General features: G+C 41.1%; 1 protein-coding gene across 6 annotated transcripts in view; it reads right to left on the reverse strand.

The window, feature by feature from the left end:
• CSNK1G1 (casein kinase 1 gamma 1) overlaps positions 1-21,400 on the reverse strand; it is a 746,303-nt gene that overhangs the window by 180,669 nt on the left and 544,234 nt on the right. For all 6 annotated transcript variants that reach the window (XM_078684993.1, XM_078684992.1, XM_078684994.1 and 3 more), the window contains 3 exons: positions 20,379-20,613; positions 3,786-3,871; positions 1,864-1,948 (listed from right to left, as the gene is read on the reverse strand). In XM_078684993.1, coding sequence (XP_078541119.1) covers positions 1,864-1,948; positions 3,786-3,871; positions 20,379-20,613 — 406 coding nt within the window. The remainder of the gene's footprint in view (positions 1-1,863; positions 1,949-3,785; positions 3,872-20,378; positions 20,614-21,400) is intronic.

A 21,400-nucleotide genomic window follows, 5' to 3' on the forward strand; every position in this document is an offset into this window, starting at 1 on the left:
TGGGCGGGAACTACCCCGGGTGAAGCCAGTCAGGGGGAGGATCCCAGATGAGCCCAGGAACCACTGTCGAAGCCGACGAGGGAAGAACCGTAGGAGCGCTAAAAGCACTGCGCGTCAATTATAGTCAGGAATTCAGCCACAAACCAGCGCTGAGGTGGGCCGTTTCAATCTAACATTGACATTAGTTAAGGAACGGGGCCAGAGGAGAAGGGCTGTTAGGAGGAGATAACCCGTGACTGAGATCGTGACCCTAAACTGAGGGAAGTGGCTGCGGACCTTGATCGATTGTAACTTCAACGCAGCTTAATGTCCCAGACTGCTGTTCCGGCTAAGTAAGACATTTTCCCCGCGTGGGAGGAAACTTCAATAGAGGGGGAAGGAGGGAACCTTATGCCTTTAGCCTGAGGGAGTTCTCCGCGAAGGGAAGTTAAAACAACCTTGCGGGCCCTGGTACATTTACCGATGGAAAAGGAGGGAATGTGTTAATGCTGCATGTGATTTGTTTTAGGTTGGAAAGATTCCTGTTGAGTACCGGATAGGCCCCTATGATAGAAGCCGATATTAGAAAGCTATATGAGAGAAGATTAAAAAATATGCTTGTTCCATTCCTAGATTCAGCTGTTCAGTTATAGATATATATTCAACTGTACAACCTGCGGAGTGATAGACTGAACTTTGGACTGCATACTGAAATGACAAATGAGCCTTGGTGGGTAATGTACTTATTGATGTCCTCATAAGAAAGTGTTATCCTTGTTGTTTACCTCATCTAATTGTGATACTATAGCTAAGAAATGAAGGTGCAAGGGTAGTTGGTGAGAATCTTTCATCTTGGGGAAAAGTATTACCTTATACAATGTAAACCTTATGAATGTCGATGATCAAAAGTAGAGAAATTTACTGTAAGAAATTTAAACCGTGCCAAGGGACAAAAGAGATACAAAAAGATTTTTATAAAGTAAACCGTATTTTCCTAAACTGGTGTAGAGTCGTTTTTGGTGGATGGGCGCTGAGTCACTATGCGTGGTGTGATGCAAGCTTAGCACAATGTGCCTTGGGATTGACCCTACCCGCTCTGTGCCAGGCTACCCTATGTGGACTGGCTAACCCAGGTCCAACACTACCAATAACTAGAAGGAGGTTGAAAGCACAAAAAGTAGAAAAAATAGGCTATGTCCCAGTAAAATGCCAAAACTGTAGATACCATTTGCAGGGGAAAAAACACACTTTCTTCTGCAGCACTTTCCCCCCCATTTCTCGGCCCCAAAACAATATTTAGCTGCATTTTGGTTAATTTTTGGGTCTCCTCCAAGCAAATCCACAAACTCTGGGTACCTTTAAAAGCCCCATGATGTTGGAAGAAAAGTACGCAAATTTGGCATGGGTACCTTATGTGGACAAAAAGTTACGGTGGCCTAATCATGAACTATCCCACATAGCCGAAAAAAGGCTTTGCACAGGGAGGGGGGCGGGGGAATGACTAGCAGCGAAAGGATTAACTCAACAGCCCCTGATGACAAATATTTATTGTGATTTCTGTCAACTGGAATCAAAGGGTCAATTTGAAAACATGGATGAGAAGTACTAACATGGGACAACTGTTTAATCCGTGGTTGTTGCTTCGCTTGCATCATGTCCAAATATAATTTCTTAGGGAACAGGGACTTTGATATTTTTTGAACATTTCAAAATTATATTGAAGTGTTAGGTTCTATTTAGATAAAAGGACAACCCAGATGATGAATTCTATTTTATTCATCAGTTGACAAATATAAATAAAAATGGTAACCGTCTTACTTGCACCCCTTAAACGGACCTTAATGGTACAGAATGAAGATGCTATGTAGACCTGTTTTTTCTTACCTGGAAAATTCTCACAAAGAACTTCAACAGGAGTATTCCTTTTTGTATCACCTATCTTCTGATATCGTTCTTTTAATGTGTCAGCCTGTTGGGCACAAAAGAATAGACATCGTCACAATCAGTGGAAGGTAACATTAGTTGTAAACAAGCCATTTCAAAGCAACATTAAATTCAATGCATAAACAATTTAAAAAAAACACAAAGTTAAGGTTGGTGACTCAGTAGTGAATACCAGCAAATGTCCGAAGTGGGGAATGTTGCTGGAATCTGAACTCCATTGATGCAGGCCTTCACTTGTAGCTTATAACATTATCATACAACTCCTAAAAGATTAAGTGAGTACCGCTGGCAATTTCTAAAAGGTACTTTTTTTTTGTAGTAGAACTACATTTGAGATGGCAAGAATATTTAATTAGAGTCATTAAAAAATGAGGGTGGAGGGAAGGGCACCATCCTAGCGCTTATTCAAAGCTCAGATTTACAATTTAACTTGGTGTTTGTGCTACATGGTCATTTCTTTTTTTGTTTTTGTTGTTTTATATAGAGCAAACTAGACCAGAGACATTGGGTATCAGAGCGCTTTACAAGAACACCAGTTTCGTTACATGAGGACACATTCATTTTTGTTAGGCACGAGGAGATTACGTGATTTGCCCAGAACAAGAGGATGTGGAGCATCATTGCTGAGACTCGAACCTGGTTCTCCAGCTTCGAGGTGGACCGCTCTAGCAGTAAGGCTACATCCTCTCCCCAAGTTAACTATAAAACAGTTTAAGGGACTTAGGCTGATTCTTGTGATGGAAGTCCAAAACTTTAAACATCAATTTGCAATGTTGAACCATCTCTCTGGCCCTTTGCCATCCACAAATGAACAGTAAATTATTAAAGTAACAACCTCCCCCTACTCCTTAAGTCAGGCGCATCAGACTTGCATATGTGTTAGTGGAGAAAGCTGCAACTGCTGTGCTCAAAAGGAAGAGAAAAACTAATAAAGAACCAGCAAATGACTTATCATTTGCATCTAGGGACAGAGGCATGCTATCACTTCAATGCATGCAAATAAAACATTCCCTGGAGACGCTATCTAGTATTTAGGAAGTGTGCAAAGAATCTGCAGTTTATTTTTTGTTTTCTTTTTAAAGAGACAGATTGGTTTATGAATAATAAGGGCCACTGCAAAGTACCATGCAGTGACTTGGGTGCCTCAGTTTCCAATGCTCTGCATCAAGTGCCTTTTACAACAGAAACAACCACATGAGTAGCAATAAATGATCTCGCATGCAGGTAGTGCTTTACAAAACAATACGTCAGCTTAATTTATGGAATCTAAGCTCCTGTTTGAAAGCGAGAAAAAAAGTAAACGTAGAGAACTGAAAAAGAGCAAACTCATTAACCCAGAAGAGGAGGGTGTTTCTCATTGTACATTGTGTTGATGGGGAAGGTGCTAAACCCATCATACCCAATTACATTCTTGGTCTTTAAGAGTGTAATAAGTAGTAGGTAATTAAAGAAAAAAAAGGGTTTGAGACGTATCTATACAAAGATGGCTAGGATTCAACCCTACAAACAAGGGCTGGATTTGATTTAACAGTCAAAATATAAAACGGTTCTTGACACTTTTGAGGTTATCAATTTTTTCTTACTTATTGAGAGAGATGTTTGTTTGCCTTGGTAGATGCTACTTTGGTACAACATATTACAGCTTCAAGACCCAAACTAAGCATAACCAACAAATTTACAGAATTCAGCATACACAGTGTGTCCATTATCCTTTAATATGGGACATTATTTTCTATCTGAATACAAACTTAAATTGCAAACACTACAGTGCATGCAAAAACCTTGCCACCGATGCAAAAGACAATGTAGCCAGGGTTAGAATTCATCATTGGAACAAAATACACTTCACGCAAAATAGGTACCTTCAATCCTTGCCAAGGAAGGCTGCCTCTGAGAAAATACATGAACATATGGCCCAGCGCCTCCAGGTCATCCCGCCGACTTTGTTCTGAAAGATAACCAGGAATAGTTATTCATGATAAATGTATAGCACAGACCTGCGATTAGGCTGCTAACACATCTACAAGAAGAAAAGTATGAGGATTCAAAGCACACAAACAAAACCGAATAAACATTGTTGGAACATAGGGAGAAACAAAAGTAAGGGTACATGACTAAGCTGTAAAACAGGAAATGCAAAGTTTAATCCATGATGGTTTAGGGCTCTTCCTAAATTGAGCTATAGTAGTAGCTAGTTTTACATGTAAGCAGCCAATGCTTTTTAGATCTTGCCTCCGACACTGCATGCGTTGTTTGCTGTAAGATATTGGTTAATTTGAGCCTGCCTATTACCATTGGTCAGCTTCATTGGCACTTTTATTTGCTTGCTTCTAATTCGTTAGCACGTGTGGGCTTCTCTTCTTGCATTTGCCTTCCTATGCAGCATTGACCCATTACTTGTGTCCTTCCACTGCTCTGTTAACAGGTGCTACATTTTCTTTTGTTTAATCCCGCCACGTGTGTGTAGTCCTCCTATTTGTGTCCCCTCTACTACCCTCACTCCCCATGCGTTTCCCTGTGTTCACCTCACCCTGTGTTTTTGCGACCACACGCTTCTTTCCTCTCTTCTACTTTACAGCCTCTTGTATGCATCCTTCCCCACCACGTTCCTCCCTCTAATTTAAAATATTTCTAGAGCGCGGCGTACACCTTGCGGTTTCTTGGCGCTCCCTCTGTTTGCTCCCCCTTTCAGGTTTCTTGACTGAGCCCTCTGTGTTCCTTCACTCACCCGTGCCCCCATGTCGCTTAGCACCCACCATCTCTTGCTTCTCCCCTCTCTCTGTATTATGTTCCGCAAAAAAGCACTTGTCTAGTTTTATAGGCGTGTGCATGGACCTAAACAGTGAAGTCACTGGCTGGGTATAGATTTTTTTCTTTTTTATAAGGCATGCAGAACAGAATCAACAAGGCTGTGCAGCATTGCTAGAACAACTGGCAACGCCACTACGTTGTGAAGGCGAGACCTGGTGGCTTTGACACAGGTCTGAACGTAGAAAATTCTATAATGGCAGATGTCTGGGTGGATCACTTCACCTCAATCTTTGCACCCACCCAAGAGTTAATCTGAAGGACGGTCCTTTCCCCGAACATTATCCACTTCGAAATTCCATTCAATACAGAGGAAGTCCAGACAGCACTAGCTAAATCAGCGCAGGGAAAGGCCCCAGTCCAAATGGAGTACCCAAAGGTGTACACAAGTACCTTCTGGAACTATTCGTGCTCTCGCTTACAGAGGTCTGAAATGCAGCCGGGAAGCGGTGTATGCAATCCACCTGGTCTTGTTGTGTTTCGATTTAGATACCCGTACATAGGTTTCCCGAATCATGTCCTTATATAGGCACAACTCACATTGCCCTTATTTAGGCATAGAATCCCATGCCTTTAGGCATCAGCCATGCTATCCAAATACAGGCATGGTCACCTACATCCGTCCATCCCACGTCACGAGTTCTTAGAAACCAGACCCTTAAGCCATTGGGACTTTCCCTGCTTGGATTATGGATTTCTCCATGAACTCATTCATTATGCATGAACTATAACCTAAGGGTTCATTCAGGACGTCTTTCTCTGCCCGACTCTACGTCAATGGTAGCATTCCTAAGTATCTTCCATGTATAAATATACCTTAACTTACCATGGCAAACCACGGTTGCGGTTACATGCTTGCACGGCTCGCCACGGCAAGTTCGGAAGGAATTAGAGTCCCCGCCTGAAGCACTGACCAGACGCGGTCATCCTGCTCTCAGAGAATCCAGCTTCCAGTGTCCTGACTCCCTTCGTGGGGTGTTAGGGATTGAGATCCAGAAAGAGATTTCCCACCTCTCTCATTCTAAAGTATGGAGCAAACTAGCACCTAGAGAGACTTTTGGCATACAAACTATAGCTTACCATACTATAGAAAACAGCACCTACTTCCTACCTCGTACTACACTTAGGTTAGGTACACTGAGGTAGAACTATTTAGAAGCACCAGACTAGAATTCACATTTTTTGCCTGTGTTATTTATGTATGTTGATATGAATATGTAATAGGTAATAGACCATGCTATTGCAATATTATTTCTTCTTACTGCTCACACTGTATATTTTATATCTTGCATTCTGTCTTGCGATTGTAACAACTCATCTCTTGCATGAGAAATAAGACTGTTCAATAAATCCTTTTATTGAAACGCCCGTCTAGTCTTTCAGTGTAACTCTGCAGAAACTAAGCATGCACGATTGACTGAGTGAAACTGTTATCTATTGTTTCCATGATTCTGAGAACGGTTCCGATTCTAAAGGGAAATAAAAGTTGTCATGTTTAGGCGGTTGTCAGAAACTAATCCCTTCTTGTGTATTCAAGAATTTTCTAGTGACCTCTGAGTTAGCTGGCACACAAAGTAATTAGGTTTAATAACTTAATTACTGACCTCAGTCCTATGCTAAAACTATAGTGTATATTATTCCAATGCGCAGAGCCTATAAGGAAAATATGAACTACACTACAGTGAGTCCATAATAATTGCAATATTTAAAAAACGCTCCAAACAGGACCTCAAATGATAGACCTATCTTACTGCTGGATTCCTCAGCAAAACTACTGGACAGAAGTTGTTGGAAAGATTAGAGGAATGGGTCGAGGTCAATAACATCCTTTCCAGTGCACCATACCATTTTAGAAGGAGTTTAGGAACTGTGGAAAAGTTACCTAATTTAAATCTTTTAATTTGCAAATACCTAAAAGGCAGGTCTGGTAACCTGCATATGTGTTTGATGGACCTAAGTAGTGCGTTCGACTTGGTGAATCACAAATTATGGAGCTGCATGTCCCCCTTGGGGGCCCGAATGACATTGTTGCACTACTCGCCTACTTGTATAGTGACCTTACCGCTAAAGTACCGTTTGGAGAACAAGGAGAAGTCACTGACTACTTTAACATACTTAAGGGGCTAAATCAAGGGTGTGTCTTGGCCCCTTTCCTCTTCTCAAGTTACAATGGCATCAACAACGGACTCCATTACTTGGCACCGACTCGCCCGAAATAACAGGAAGATTGGTACCCATTTTGTTATATGCTGATGATGCCATATTACTAGCACCAACTCCAGACAGCTTATAGTCCTTTTAGAGAATTCATGGAAGGTATTGATTTGAAGATAAATTAGGGGGGGAAGACCATCCAATAGTAAAAAAAGGGAGATCTTATCCTGCTTACCTAATGGGAGAAAAGATAGCGAGTACAAAGCATTGTAGCTACCTGGGCCTTGGGTTTTCAGAAAACAGGGAATGGAAAACACAAAGGGAATTTTGTGCAACTGACATGGTCAGGAATAACGACACTATTTTTAGATTTGTCACCTGGCTTTGGTCCAAAAACACACCAAATTTGTTAAAATGATACAACACCAAGTTAGTCTCGCTGCAATATGAAGCGCGGGGATATGGGCCCATGGGATAAGACCTCACAGAAGCAAGAAGATTCCTAAGAAGGATGATTGCAGTCACAAATTCAAGTTTCAATACCATCATCCATCTTGAACTCGGCCTACAGCGGCGACCATAGCAGTAAGACCTCTACTGCTTTGGCAATCAATCTGGTCTAAAAGTGTATCCAAACTAACCCAAGACATCATTAGGGACTGTATGTTGTAAGAACCAAGTGTAAAAGATACTGTGGCTCTCAGATCAAAAAGTCCCTGCTAATCATTGGAGATAATGACATGCATTTGTGGGAACCCCATAAGGACATAGTATGGTTCCCCCAAAAAGCTCTGAAGCAACTGATCAAGGAAAAATTCCGGGAAGCCGCTAAAATTGGGGAAGAGACTTCGACAGTTATGCTATACTTAGCCTACCTTAACCACCAGGGACTTCAGAACTACCTGGACTGGGTTCACAATTCACTTCATAGGTTCTTACTGACAAGATTCCGTTTTTCCACCCTGCATCGCCTGGGAGAAATTCCAATGGGAACCAAGTGGGCACCACAGGATTTCAAATCTCCCTGTGATAATGTGACAACCCAATCCACACTGCATGTAACTATCTTCTGTAAATGTCATCATGAAGGTAGAAACGAGTACCTAAGGCCCCTCTTTTCAGGTGAAGGTTTGCACACTTACAAAATAGCGTACAAATAAATGATGGAAATGTATGATATAAAGACTAGCTTTGCTACTGTGTCCTCCCTTATCTATGAAATAAACAGGCAAGGAAAGCATTAAGGTTTGTAGGATAACTGGCAGCAGTCACCATTCGTTTGTGTATGTGTAGCTCTGGCTCATTCAGCTTTGGTGTTATTTTTTCTTATTATAGGGTCACTAATGTAATGTTAAAGAATTTTTATCTGCATCTCATTGACTTTTTTTGCCAATGTTGATTTTAAAATGCAGTACACTCCTATTTTTTAAAATCCTATATTAGCCCAAATCTATCTCAATCGGGGTTAAGGCATATGACAGTTCCACAATCCAGAAAATCCTCGAGGGAGAATGGAAATTAAAGGGAAAAACGTAAAATTGTTCCTCATATCTTAATAATCAGTAAAAATACGGTAAAAAGTGCAAATTCTTATTCTATCCTGTCTCCATAGAGCAAGGTGTTCCCAGAGGCACTACTCTCTTTACAACACCTTCCAATTTAGATGTGGAAAATCACCTGAACGACTTCTAAAAATAATTTCAATATTTCCTATAATTTTACACAGATGACACCGCTAATACATGAAAGTGATATCCCCAGAAGACATTATCTTCTTTGCACGCAGACCCTTGGAAAAATAAATCTAATCCTGGATGATTAATCACTACTTAAAATTAAATCCTTCAAAAACTGAATTACTACTAATATTTCCTGCCAACTGCTCAAACGTAGTACAATCGTAGCTAAATGCTCTCATCATCTTCACTGAAGGCGCCAAAACACTAGGCTTGTTCCTATACAAAACCCTTCAAAAACAATTTACCAATGTCAAAAATGCCCAACTCCAGATAGACAGCTAAGGGGTACTAAACCATGGAAGTCGGTTTGGGGAAAATATGTTCCCAAAGCAAGTCCTTGCTGGGTTAACAGAAAAAAATAAAAAACAACATCTGAAAGTTTTGCTTTTAGAGGGCTGGTGCTTTGAGCATTGCACCATCCCACAAATGTGTCCACCTGCACATCGACTATATGGATGAGATCCTAGCAATAAAGATGACACCAAACACCTGTGCTGGCATGTGAAACACATTCAGTTGCCACTGCTCAAGCTCCATGCATTGAGGTGTAAATTGTGGAGAGCCAGATGGAGGATCCTGTGACAGGTCAAACGTTCAGGAGATTTGGGTACACAAGATGGCTTGGCACGGTCGGTCTCATCTTCCTTAGGACTCTAGCCAGGAGATGTAGTGGTAGAAACTCATAGCCAGGAGATGTAGTTGTCGAAACTCATACAAGAGTTATTCAATCCATTCTAACCAGAACGAGTCTCCCAGGGTATATATTGGAGAAAACTCTGTGTTAAATTGTTGACACTGTGTTGAACTGTGACAAACCGATCTAGCTAGGGTGAGCCCCACTGGTTGAAGATAACCTGCATCACCTCAGGATGTAGAAACCACTCTCAGTCCACCCGATAGGGCTGTTCAGTTTGTCTGCTGTGGAGTTCAAGGATCCTGCTAGGTGATTGTCCAGTAAGAAATAGTTTTACTGGTCCAGGCACCTCCCCAAGGTGTAAAGCTTGTAGGTAAATGAACCAGGAAAACAAGACACCCTCACGGTTGCAGAACGGCATGGTGATAATGGTGTCCAAGAGGACATTCATCCAACTCCCTCTGATGGATTGCCTGAGGCTCCAGTAGACTGATATGGTCAAGCTATCCGCCAGACCTCTGGGCAGTGAAGGGAGAGTTGGTTGTCGAAGGTCAAGCTGTCACTCATCAGCCACAATGCGGATCCAAAGCAGTCTCTTCCGAGACCTTAACTGAGTCTGAAATTCTACTGGAATCGGAGGTTCTACTGCGGGGCCTACATATGCCACCTGGGGTGTGGAATGAAGACCGGATACCAAGCAACCACAGGGTCATTCTTGAAGAGACTCAACTACATATTTTGCCTGTGAGACTGCAGTTGGATATGTGAAAGTACGAGTTCTGCAAGTCCAGGGATCCAGCCTCCTGGATCTAGAGCAGACAGAATTGACACCATTGGCAGCATCTTGTATTCGCCCTTGCACAGGAAGGTATTCAACGGGCAAAGATCCATGATAGCTCTATACCCGATTCTCTTTTACGGGATGAGGAGGAAGCAAGATAGCATCCTCAAAGTCCAGTACCTGTTTATTGGCCCCCTGATAGAGTCAAAGTTTTACCACCCGCAATAGGATTGTGAAGTACTTCTCCAAAATTTGTTCTAGAATCGGAGGAAGATGGGGTTGGTAGGAAATAAAGGCAGGCCATGACCCCTCAGAATGATCTGTACGACCCATTTATCTGACGTAATGCATTTCCAGCAGAGAAGAAATATTGACTTTTGCGTGCTACTGGCCAGGTATGAGCTGTCGAGTATAAACTTAGCAAGGGTGGAGGAACTGAAAAACCTTTCCCTGCTGCCATGTGCGTTGTCTGACAATGCCACATCCATGGCCTTGAAAGGACTGGACAGTCCGCTGTACTACAGGAAAGGAAAGTTGAATTGCCTCCAGGCTAGCCCACTGGATTAGCTTCTGAGCAAGAGAGCGCATTTTGAACTTGTCCTTCCTTCGAAAGGCATTCAGCAGGCAGAGACCCCAAATAGGTTAGAGGCCTAAAGCTGTCAAATGACATGTCCATTAGGACATCCTTTATATCTTCAGAAAAAAAACAGCTAATCGCATTCAGGCAAGCCTTCTGCATGACACAGATGGCAATAGATCTGCAGATGTAGTGTGTAGTATCCAGGCCAGTTTGGAACACACACTTGGCTGCATCCTGACCATGTATTGTTTGGACCAAAAAGACCAGGTGGGCCCTCATGGGCATCCAGTAAGATGTTGCTGGCTACATCTCTTAAGGTGTGGGTGTACCTTCCAAAGAGAGATTGCACGGACAGATGTAAGCACTAAGCAACCTGAAGAAAACATTTTCTTTGTACAAGCATCAGGCTTTTCAGTTTTTCCCTATCCAGAGGATCAATGTCGCAGAGCCACAGGTCGACTGGCAGTCAGTAATGAGCATGGTTTGGACCAGGTAGCCAGAGGTGCATCAGTAAGGGCTTTATTGAACAGCAGTAATAGCTTACATCAGTGGTTCTTGATCTTTTGACTTCTGTGGACCCACTTAATCACTATTGGAACCCGGGGACTCACTGAATCATTATTGGAATTTGTGGGACCCCACCCCCCTCCCCCACACTACTGAGTCATTAATGGAAGCTGGGAACCTCAGCCTTAGCATTTTTGATTTGAACTGTAAAACAATACTCAAGAAAAAACTGAAATATGAAATTTCTAATTGCAATTAAGACCAGCAGCTCTCTACTGAATTTCAGAAAGATCCTAAAAACCTGGCTATTCTCTAAATCTGGTTAGCCTGCTTTGCCGCGACCTCCGCACTCTCAGCGCCAGGAAACTTATGGTGTCAGTGCGCTTTATAAATACAGCCTAACATAACAAAAAAAAAATCTGAATTTTAATGGGAAGATTAGAGATTTGTACATTTAATTAAAGCCGCTACTCATCCTTAATTAATCATGTTTGAAGCACTTGCATTGCGGATAGTAACTTAATTTTTAGCCTACAATGTTATACACTTTCTTATTCGGTTATTACTATTTAATTTTCTAAGACGTTGTGGCCTCACCGGAGGAGGCTTCTCAGACCCCACCCAGGAGACACCGGACCACAGGTTAAGAACCACTGGCTTAGATGAATCTGCCCAGGGTTCAAAAATTTTAATTAACATTTATTTTCTTCTTAATAGAGCCAACTCAAGTTTGAATGTTTCAACTGCCCTCTGAACCATCACAACAAAATGAAGCGCTTTCCCATGACAGTACCCCAAGTGGAGAATCAAGCTTAGTGTCTGATGTGTAGCAGATTGGCATTTGGTAAGGCAAGATATAAAGCATCATCAGTATAATGAGACGGCAATCTGTACCCTACGTCGTTATCATCATCATCATCCTCCTCCTGAGAGATACTGCTTTCCGCACCATGTCCAAATCTTAACCAAAAAGAGAGCGAATCCTCCACTGACAATGTGGCAGAGGTCTAAGATTGGGACTTGACTCTATAATCACTGGTTGTGATATCATGATTCCAAAGCACAACACATGCCAGGAGCATGTCGACATTGGGACCGATCACTGAGTGGCATAGGCGGAGTCAGCGCGGAAGGAACCAGCTTGGACCTTGACTTCAAAGTAGAAGTCAGCACCGTAGTCTGTAGGAGCCTGATAGCAGGTATGTGGGGTAGGACCACCTGCGGATATCCGAATGGAGACTCAAGGGCCAAAGGTGCACTAGAGGGAGTCGAAATTGCACCAAAAATCCACAGCATGGTCTGTTTGAAGGACACTTTTTACTGTGGCATTGATGACAGTCTGGGAAGCTCTAGTGCACCTGGACTAATTGGGGCTCAATTCAGAAACAAAGAGGGAAGGCAACCTTTATCATGAAACTCTTACACCTTTGCTAGACTTCAAGCGGTCGGAGGGGGTCTTGAACTGCTTGGCATTTTTGCACTTGTGCCTAGATTTACTAAAAGATGTTGGCTGAGAAGTTGACTTTTCTATTCTGAACCCTCAAACTTGTCTAGCTCCACGTCTAACCTGGCATCATGGGAATATTGCAGCCCTTTTACCCACAACATTGTATACTCCTCTGACACAGCATAACTCTTTACTGACAATCACTTTTGAGTACTTTCTTTTGCTCTTTCAGCCAAATGATTTGCCCATACAAAAGAAATACTTTTACTTGAATGCATACACCGAAAACAAAAGTATTGTATCTCTATTTACTCTCCTTCCTAACTTTGCATACTACCACAGCCCTCCAAAAAGCACACTGCCAAAATGTTATGATCACCATCAGTGTGAACACCTATATTCAAATTTTCAAATGTATGCAGACAACACATTTTCAGCAGTCTGGTAAATGGCTAAAAGAAACTGCAGTACATAGGAAGCTTACCAGCTAGAGGGAGACTATGTGTAAACGCTTCATAGAACGTGGATTCAAGAGTACAACTATCAAACAACCCTGTAATAAGGTAGACACCACCTTAAGGAATGAGTTGCTTCATCCTAACAGAGTAGACAAGAAGGATGACAGTCAGATTTGTGACCACGTTCTCAGGACAACCCCATGAGATCAGAAATATCTTTAAAAAACACTGGCATGTGCTGTCTACTGATGAACACCTCACACCATATGTAAATGTAAATGTACAGGAATTTATAAAACGCAAATCACCAAGCGGTTTCTAAGCGCTTGCTTAGGGAACCCGTCCTGGTATTCCCTTGTGAGATAACCCTGGCAGGGTGTCCGCAAGGTGAAAGCCACCCGCCGCGAGGGGCCGTTGTGGAGATTAAGCAAGCTATTGCCCAGAGTCGCAGAGTGTGAACCCGTGAATCGAGTAGGCACCGGAGCGAGAATTGTCGAGTCCATGGACATTTTAGGACTCAAGACCCCGCCGAGCCGGGAATTGAACCCTGGTCCCGGGCTGACCTCTGCTTCCAGGTCTGCCTCCTCTAGCCAGTGAGCCACACTTCTCCACTTCTCCACCATACATAGCTAGCAACCCACAAATTACCTTTAGGAAATATAAATCCTTGAGGGATGACTTAAGCTGTAACCATGTGACCAGTAAGAACATTAGTAAAATCAGGGCAGGTTTCAAGTGCTGTAGGAGCTGTAAAACCTGCCGCAAGAGTGTGGATTGTGATACAATGAAGATCCCTAATACCGAGAGAGAGTTTGCAATACTTAAGACGTTAACATGTAACTCAGTGTATTGTGTCTACGTATTAATATGCCCCTGTAACAAGTGGTAAGTGGGCAGCACAATACATCGTGCTAAAAAGAGTGATGGAACATGTACGTGCTCATAAGAACAACCAACATTATCCGGTATCACGTAATTTCTTTGACTGCCATTTACAAAATGAGAATTTGTCGAGAATGGTGGTTATCGACATAGTTGAGTGGCTATCAGGGGAGGTAACAGAGTTATTCTTGCACAAATTAGAGTCAAGGTACATCACTGACTTCGATTGTGTAACCCCGAATGGTTTAAACTCGAGTGAAGAGTTAGCAGTGCATTTAATAGAATGAGATGTGTATATATTCATGAAAATAAGCGATACGCGATGTGATTTGATGTGGTTTTTAAATTTTAGGAATGTAATGACATCTTTTTGAGCATGGTACCAAACTGAACTGGAAGAATTTACATCTTTTCTGATTATGTGAGATTTATGAACTCATAACCGAAAATAATGAACTTTGGAACAATTGCCCACTTGGGCTAGATAGATTTGTATGCATAGTACCACATTGTTTATGGTACATCAGCCCACTGGGGCATGACCCTCGTCAGTTTATTGTGTAGACTTTTATTATGGAGGGTATTAGATGGCAAAGGCGGTCAATGAGATCACTTATGGTGAAACCATGTTAAATGACTTTTATTGTTGACCCACTATGCGTCTTCATGAAGTGAAATCAATGCCATGAAGTAGTAATTAGCCCACTTGGGCGTGATGTTTGCTGTTATTGCCAAAAGACATAATTTGCACTGATCGTATTAACCTTCAAAATAGAGCAACTTTATTAGCTTGTAGGTTAGTTGGAAGTGAGGGCTTTAATTGCTCTGTAGTGTAAAAAACGGATAGAGTATTCATCGCTAAAACATAATTGTCGCCTGTATTTTACAGCAATAATAAGTGAATGCTTGCAATTTTTTTTACCGACCAGGCATAGACATAGATCATTTTATGTCTATGTTGCGCAGCACCTTATTAGTTTATTATTTATGAAGTGTAATGTTCCATACTTCCTGGTTAATTACTGGATGCATTGCAAAATGTCACACGTATAGGGTGTTAGTCCTATGTCTATGGCAGATAAGGGATAAATGCAATCACTGTGTGTCACATAGTTGAAACGTGATCAAGCCGAAAAGTGAAACGCGTTGTTTCCTGCTATTAAAATATTTCGCACGAGCAACTTGTGTTGTCCGAGTACGTCTGTTGAACAGTGGTACGGTTTTTGGATATTTTGGGCTGCCGGTAGCTCCAAATCGGACCGCCCGTGAGTCAGCCAGGCATTGTCCTTTAAACCGGAGTTCCTGCAAATATATATATATATATATAATAGATAGATAGCTCTATCTCTCTATCTATATCTATATATAGATAGATAGATCTATATATTTAACTTCTATTTCAGACCCAGAAAAGTAAAAAAAATATCAATGTAGGTAGAAAGAAAAAACGGATCTTAAGTGCAACCTACTCCTGCTCAACAGACGAGGCATGTCAATTGGTGAGCCTCCAACAGTGCAACGCCTCAAAAAGATGGATTACAGCAAATGCAAACCAGTAATAGTAAAAGTGTCATTGAAGTATTGGAAAAATATGAAAAGCACAATATTACATTTAGTTACCAGGTGGTCACTGCTTCTTGGCTGATTAACTGTAAATCATGAAACTGTAATCAAGATTAGCAAGTTTTCTGATGAATTCCATTGTGCTTTGAGAGAGCTGACAAAATATTTCTTTATGGCTTACAGCTTGATAAACATGATGAAGTGGTTGCACATTTAGAGATAAACCTTACAGGAGAACAAAAACCTAGATACACCACCACCCGTTGTGTGTGTCCACTGGTATATGGATTATAGCTTTTAAACTTCCAGGAGATTAGGTTGCCACCTTCAGAAGGGCTAAATGGGGGGTCATTTTAGACCAGTCTTGCCCAGCCAGTGGAAACAGGGCAGCAGGAGGATTAAAGAAAAGTTGAGCTGCAGCTGCATATTCTTAAATTTATATGGCACGTAAGATACCTATGGCGGATAAATCTCAATAGTTCTCTATAACGTCATCCCTACTCTCACCTGATAAGCAGTTTATCCTAGGTGGAAAATCAAAACTCCTCTATCCCAAGAAGGCTACAGCGATTGCGAGAAAGCTACTGCGATTGCTGGAAATGAACAACAGGATGCACGGAAGGTTTAGAATGCACCACCAGTCTGGTTTACTATCTAATATACAGGAACGATTATAATAAAGCATTGGCAAGTATTTAGACTTGACCTAATAATTAGCTTCAGGTATACAACAGTTTGCGCTAGTCAGAAGTACCATAAATCATTTAGTTTGCTCCCTGTGCTTGAAAAAGATGGATGGTCTATTTTCGCACTGCTTACTCAACAGTGATAACTGGCTTGAAATTGCTAAGTATGGTGCCTGAAACTAGCCTGAGGTTTTGCATCCACTAAAGTCAGTTCATGAGAAGAGAGAACCATTATTAAGTAAAAATCTAAGCCGTTGATGAGCATAAACTGGCATTCCCCTGAATGCAAATGCTGAGGACAACTCAAGAGTCTACAGTAACTCCAATCTAACTGGAAGAGGTGGAGCTCACAAAAAGAATCTGAATACTCGTCCTCCTCTATGCTTTCCAGTTGTCAAAAAAGTATTTCAATGTTCTGGATATAGCTCATGGCTGTGTACATTTTCAATAATCTTTTGAAATTCAAACTGAAGTCTTGTAATTTAATCGTATGAAGACAGCACCTATCTAGCCTCTACAAAGTGACATTGCACCCATGGCTTTGAAAGGAATCGTGCTTGTTCAAAGCAAGTTGCAGTCAAGCGATTACCAACAAAATATCATCCAAAAAGATACAAATTCATTACAATTTGATAAGTCTCTGGATGCAACAAACCCAATACAATAAATCATAAATATGAAAAAGTTCCAATTTGTTTTTCTTTCGATAGCTCTATTCTCTTCTCCTTACAGATATCACCCATTCAATATCATTGATCGGATTGTTACATCTCATGGTTCTTCGTGATTCCCATTCTATTGTTTTGCAGAATGTTCCACTTTAGCAATGCTTAGAGTTTATTCTAAAATATGCAATTGATTATTTGAATGCACCTCAATTGTTTCTATTCTTATTAACTGCGTCCATTTTTTAAAATTAGCATTTGACATTCTTCAAGCTCCCCATGAGAAGGCGGTTTCAGATCACTGATGGCAGTATGCTCACGTTACATCTTTTCCGTAGTGTTGGAATACATTTAACATAAGCATGTTGCTTTAAAAGAAGTGATAAAAAATGGACACAGTTAATAAGGACAGAAACAACAGAGGTGCACTAAAATAATCAAACACATCTTTCATAATACATTCTAAGCCTTGATCAAGGGTTTGTGATAGGCAAACCATGCGTCAGCTTTGTGGCTAAAATGGAAATAATGACCACCTATTAAACATAAGCTAATCAAGAATTGAATTATGATTGATTGTTGAGGTCTATGACGAGACTAGAATATGGATTTTGGAAGAAGAAAATCATTTTGACTGAGACTTATTATTTGTTGTGTGTTACACCCAGAGACACATCAAATTGAAATGTAACCTGAAAACATCAGAATGGTAACTACTGTACTTGGCACGAATTTATAAGCATTATATCTTGATTGCAGATTGGTGCAGTGAATACTGAGGCCCCAGGACTCACACTTAAAACATTTTGAGTGATAACCACTATTAGCTTAGACTTCACTTAAGGAATATTCCTTTTGAGTTTGTGTTGGGTGAAAACAACAAGGCACAATAGCATAAAATGTTCATGGACAAAACAGGCTACATATGACATAATTGGATAAATTCATACTAACAGAAGAATAATTATGTCAAACAAAAATACATCTTTTGTGAATGCAGTGTAGGAGGAAACAGTTCATGGACCCAGATGTTCACCTTGAATAATGAAAATCCATTACGGAATAATTTTGAGACTCAGCTTAGCTGCTGTCAACTGTTCCAAAGCCGAATTCAAACACACTGCCACTGAAAATTACAGGAGATTGCTGGGTGATGAAACGAGTACAAAGCAGTCACAACAAAGAAATTCACACCACCTTCCAACATATACTGCTTCCGTTGCAGGCTCTGTTTAGCTACACATCATCGCACCAGTGTGTGTGTAAGATCATCGCACGTGTGTATTGCGAACATCATAAAACTGTGAGATTAAGTAATGTGTAGGGTACAGTTTACAACCAAGGAGAAGGTGACAGTGTTCAATGTGGGGTGCTACGGTGAGAAAAACATTTTTTTATATCAGTCAGCAAGATAACAATTATAACCTTGATCACACAAAGTGTGTGACAGTGAAAGTAAAGAGTATGTGTGGGAGAGTAAGGAAAACAAAAGATCAGAAGGAACCTTGCAAGTCAGAACAGAATCAGAAAATAAAAGAAATGACCGTGAGTAGGTCATAAAGAAGTAAAGCAGTAGCATGCAAGTTAGTCAGGAGACAAAAAGCAACAACGGGAGTCAAAGAACAGCAAACAGTAATTGGGAGAATTAGAATGAAAGTCCCAAAAAACCAAAGACAATGAACATTTACAAAAAGAGACATCTACCAGGATACTATGGGAACTTTATGAAGTCCTAGACCTGTGAAATATTCTGTGCTGCCGCAATCTGGGTTTGTGTTTGAGACAGTTAAACATGTTGATACAAAAGCTAAATTTAAGTTGTTTACGAAGTACATGGCCCGGATTACATATTGTGTGCACTGTCCTTGTTTGCGACACCGCGTACCATTATTTGGGTGCTCCCTCTGCAGACTGAGACAGTGCATCCCCGGTTACACACAAACAAATTTGCTGTTCTCAGAGCAGGCGCCAATTCTGACAATTTGAGGCTGAAGTTAGGAAAGCACATTAGATGAAGACCGAGCAGTGGTTTGAAAGCATGGCTCTTCCTTTCACGTGAGGAGAATTGACCTTTCTTAAAAAAAAGAAGAGGAAAGCCATCCCTAAGATGAAGGTTGGAGTCAGTTACCGCACCAGGCTACAGGTGGATACCTAGAGCCTCCCTGGCACACCCCCTTCCAAAGGACGCAGTTAGGTGGTGCACTGACTGCGACACACCTAAGTGGCACACAGTCCGTTAACTTTAAACAGATTTTTGACTTCGCATCGGTAATATGGAGTTGAGGTAAAGGCAGTGTTTCCTCATTTGTATGGGGCCACTCTCCCATGAAAATAAGGGAACAATCCTCGAAATTGCACTGAGATGCGCATCATAGAAAGGACTACACATGCTTCTGCCACACAAGATCTACACCTGAAGACAGGATGGGGCAGAGGAGAAAGGTATCTTAAAATGATTCCAATTAATGTATACATTTTGTTACATTTCTTTTTGGGATACTAGAAATAGAACGGGGAACTATACTTCTCACGTTGTAATTTTTGTTAAACTGCTAAAAAAATATGAAGTGTACTTTCGGTTACTGTATTTGGGATTTAGGAAAAGAAAATTGCACGATACTCTTACTCAGATAGTATATAATTCCAAAACTGTATCCGAATGTTAATGATTGATATCGTTTCATGATATTGATTATTTAAAAGTAAATTTGCTATCTATCGTATGGAGGTATTATTCCTAGATGTTTATGGCTCCTTTTAATGGAAATACAACATAATTTACATCATAGTTACTCTCCAGGTTAACGTTCCAAACAGTACAGAGCTATAAAACTGCACAGAACTATTAGCATCTGCTTCGAACATAAACCAAAGATCCATCGAAAACCTTGATGCACAAGTGCAACCGCACTAGCAAATCATCTGAAAACATGACATGTATGCTTGATGAGAGCAGTATATACGGTACCCCATGCCTCCAGCGCTCAAAATTAGCTAGAAACAGAGTAAAAGCAGTTAAGTGCGAGGGTCTGATTAGGTATTTAAACTAATTTTTCTGTCTTCTGTCAATCTTACTCTGTGCTCACCTAAGGATAATGTTGCATCGTAATAAAAGTGCCTACCTGTCATCAGTTCAGAATACAGGGGGTCATGAAAGTGAGAGGGGATTCAGGTTCCTAAATTTGGGGCTCATGTATATTACCTCTACCGAGATCTGGGTTGATGCAGTAGCATATCACAAATCACATCCTAGAAGGAGCCAAATGAGGAAGCCTTTAGATGTTAACAAGCAATATAAAAGTAATATAGCACCTGCAAAATTCACTGCAGTTCACAGTTTTTTTAATTGTGTTCTAAACAAACCAGTGTGAAGTAGAGATTTCTGTGAAAAGACCAACACCAGCACATACAGGAAACCGCTGCATAGCATGAAAAGCCAATCTACCACTCCTAGTGGCTGCTGATCTCTAGAATAGATTCCATTTTACCACGTTCTGCCACAGAACGAGCAGATGCACCCTTCCCTTCCTGAAAGTGCACAATAAGCCCACCTTTCCCCAAATGGGTGTTGATAGACATGTATCTTGCTGTCCCAGTCAGGCTCTTATGCTCCCTATAAGGGATGTGTTTTTTGGTTTCAGGGTCGATGTACTCCTTAGCCAGTCCAAAGTCAATGATGTGAATAACATGTTCCTTCTTGTTGCCTTGCCGGCCAATCAGGAAGTTTTCTGGCTTGACATCACGGTAAATGAGGTTCTTCGAATGCACATACTCCATCCGGGAAATCTGCAAGAAAGAGCAGGTCCTAATTAAAATAACTACAGACTAGCTCATAACCTCTCTCCTACAACTTAACCCTCATAACTTCAGGCAATAATCCATGGACAAAAAGACTTACAAACTTGAAGTGAGCAATTTGAAAATTTAGAAGTCTTCTCCACCTCATGCATTTCTCAAATTCCACAAAAGTTGAAACAATTGCCATAAATATATATTTTTTAATATTTCTTTTTATTAACAAATTGAATCAACGTCACAAGGCAAATCACATTACAAATCATTTTACAGTCTAGTACCCCCACATATTCATAAGTACCATATCCACATGCATGTTCGGTCAAAGCTCAGTTTTAAGCTCCTATCTACGTTTGATCATTGTGAGTTGGAATTTTTGGCGGAGTACAGATGTTCCCTCTGTAGTCGTTCCAGTCCTGCCAAACACGGATTCACTTTTTCGGACATCCCCTACCTATGTATATTGTCTTCTCATGGAACATGCACCAGTCCATATCTCTCTTCTAGACCGATACTGTAGGTGCTCGTGTTGCCCCCCACTTCTGTGAAATGTTCCTTTTCGCTATCATAAGTCCCAACGTGACCCTGGTGATGTGTGTGGGTTTTAGATCAGTGGGTTCCCACACATTTAGGAGGCACCTTTTAGCTTCCATTGTGATGTTTTGTGGGAGCACCTCACTCATTACTTCATGCACCTTTCTCCAGTAACTCTGTATATGCGTGCATTCCCATAATATGTGGAGAAATGCTCCCTCTATTCCACAGCCCCTTCGACATG

The sequence above is a fragment of the Lissotriton helveticus genome, chromosome 3_2 (assembly GCF_964261635.1).
Source record: "Lissotriton helveticus chromosome 3_2, aLisHel1.1, whole genome shotgun sequence".
NCBI classification, from domain to species: domain Eukaryota; kingdom Metazoa; phylum Chordata; class Amphibia; order Caudata; family Salamandridae; genus Lissotriton; species Lissotriton helveticus.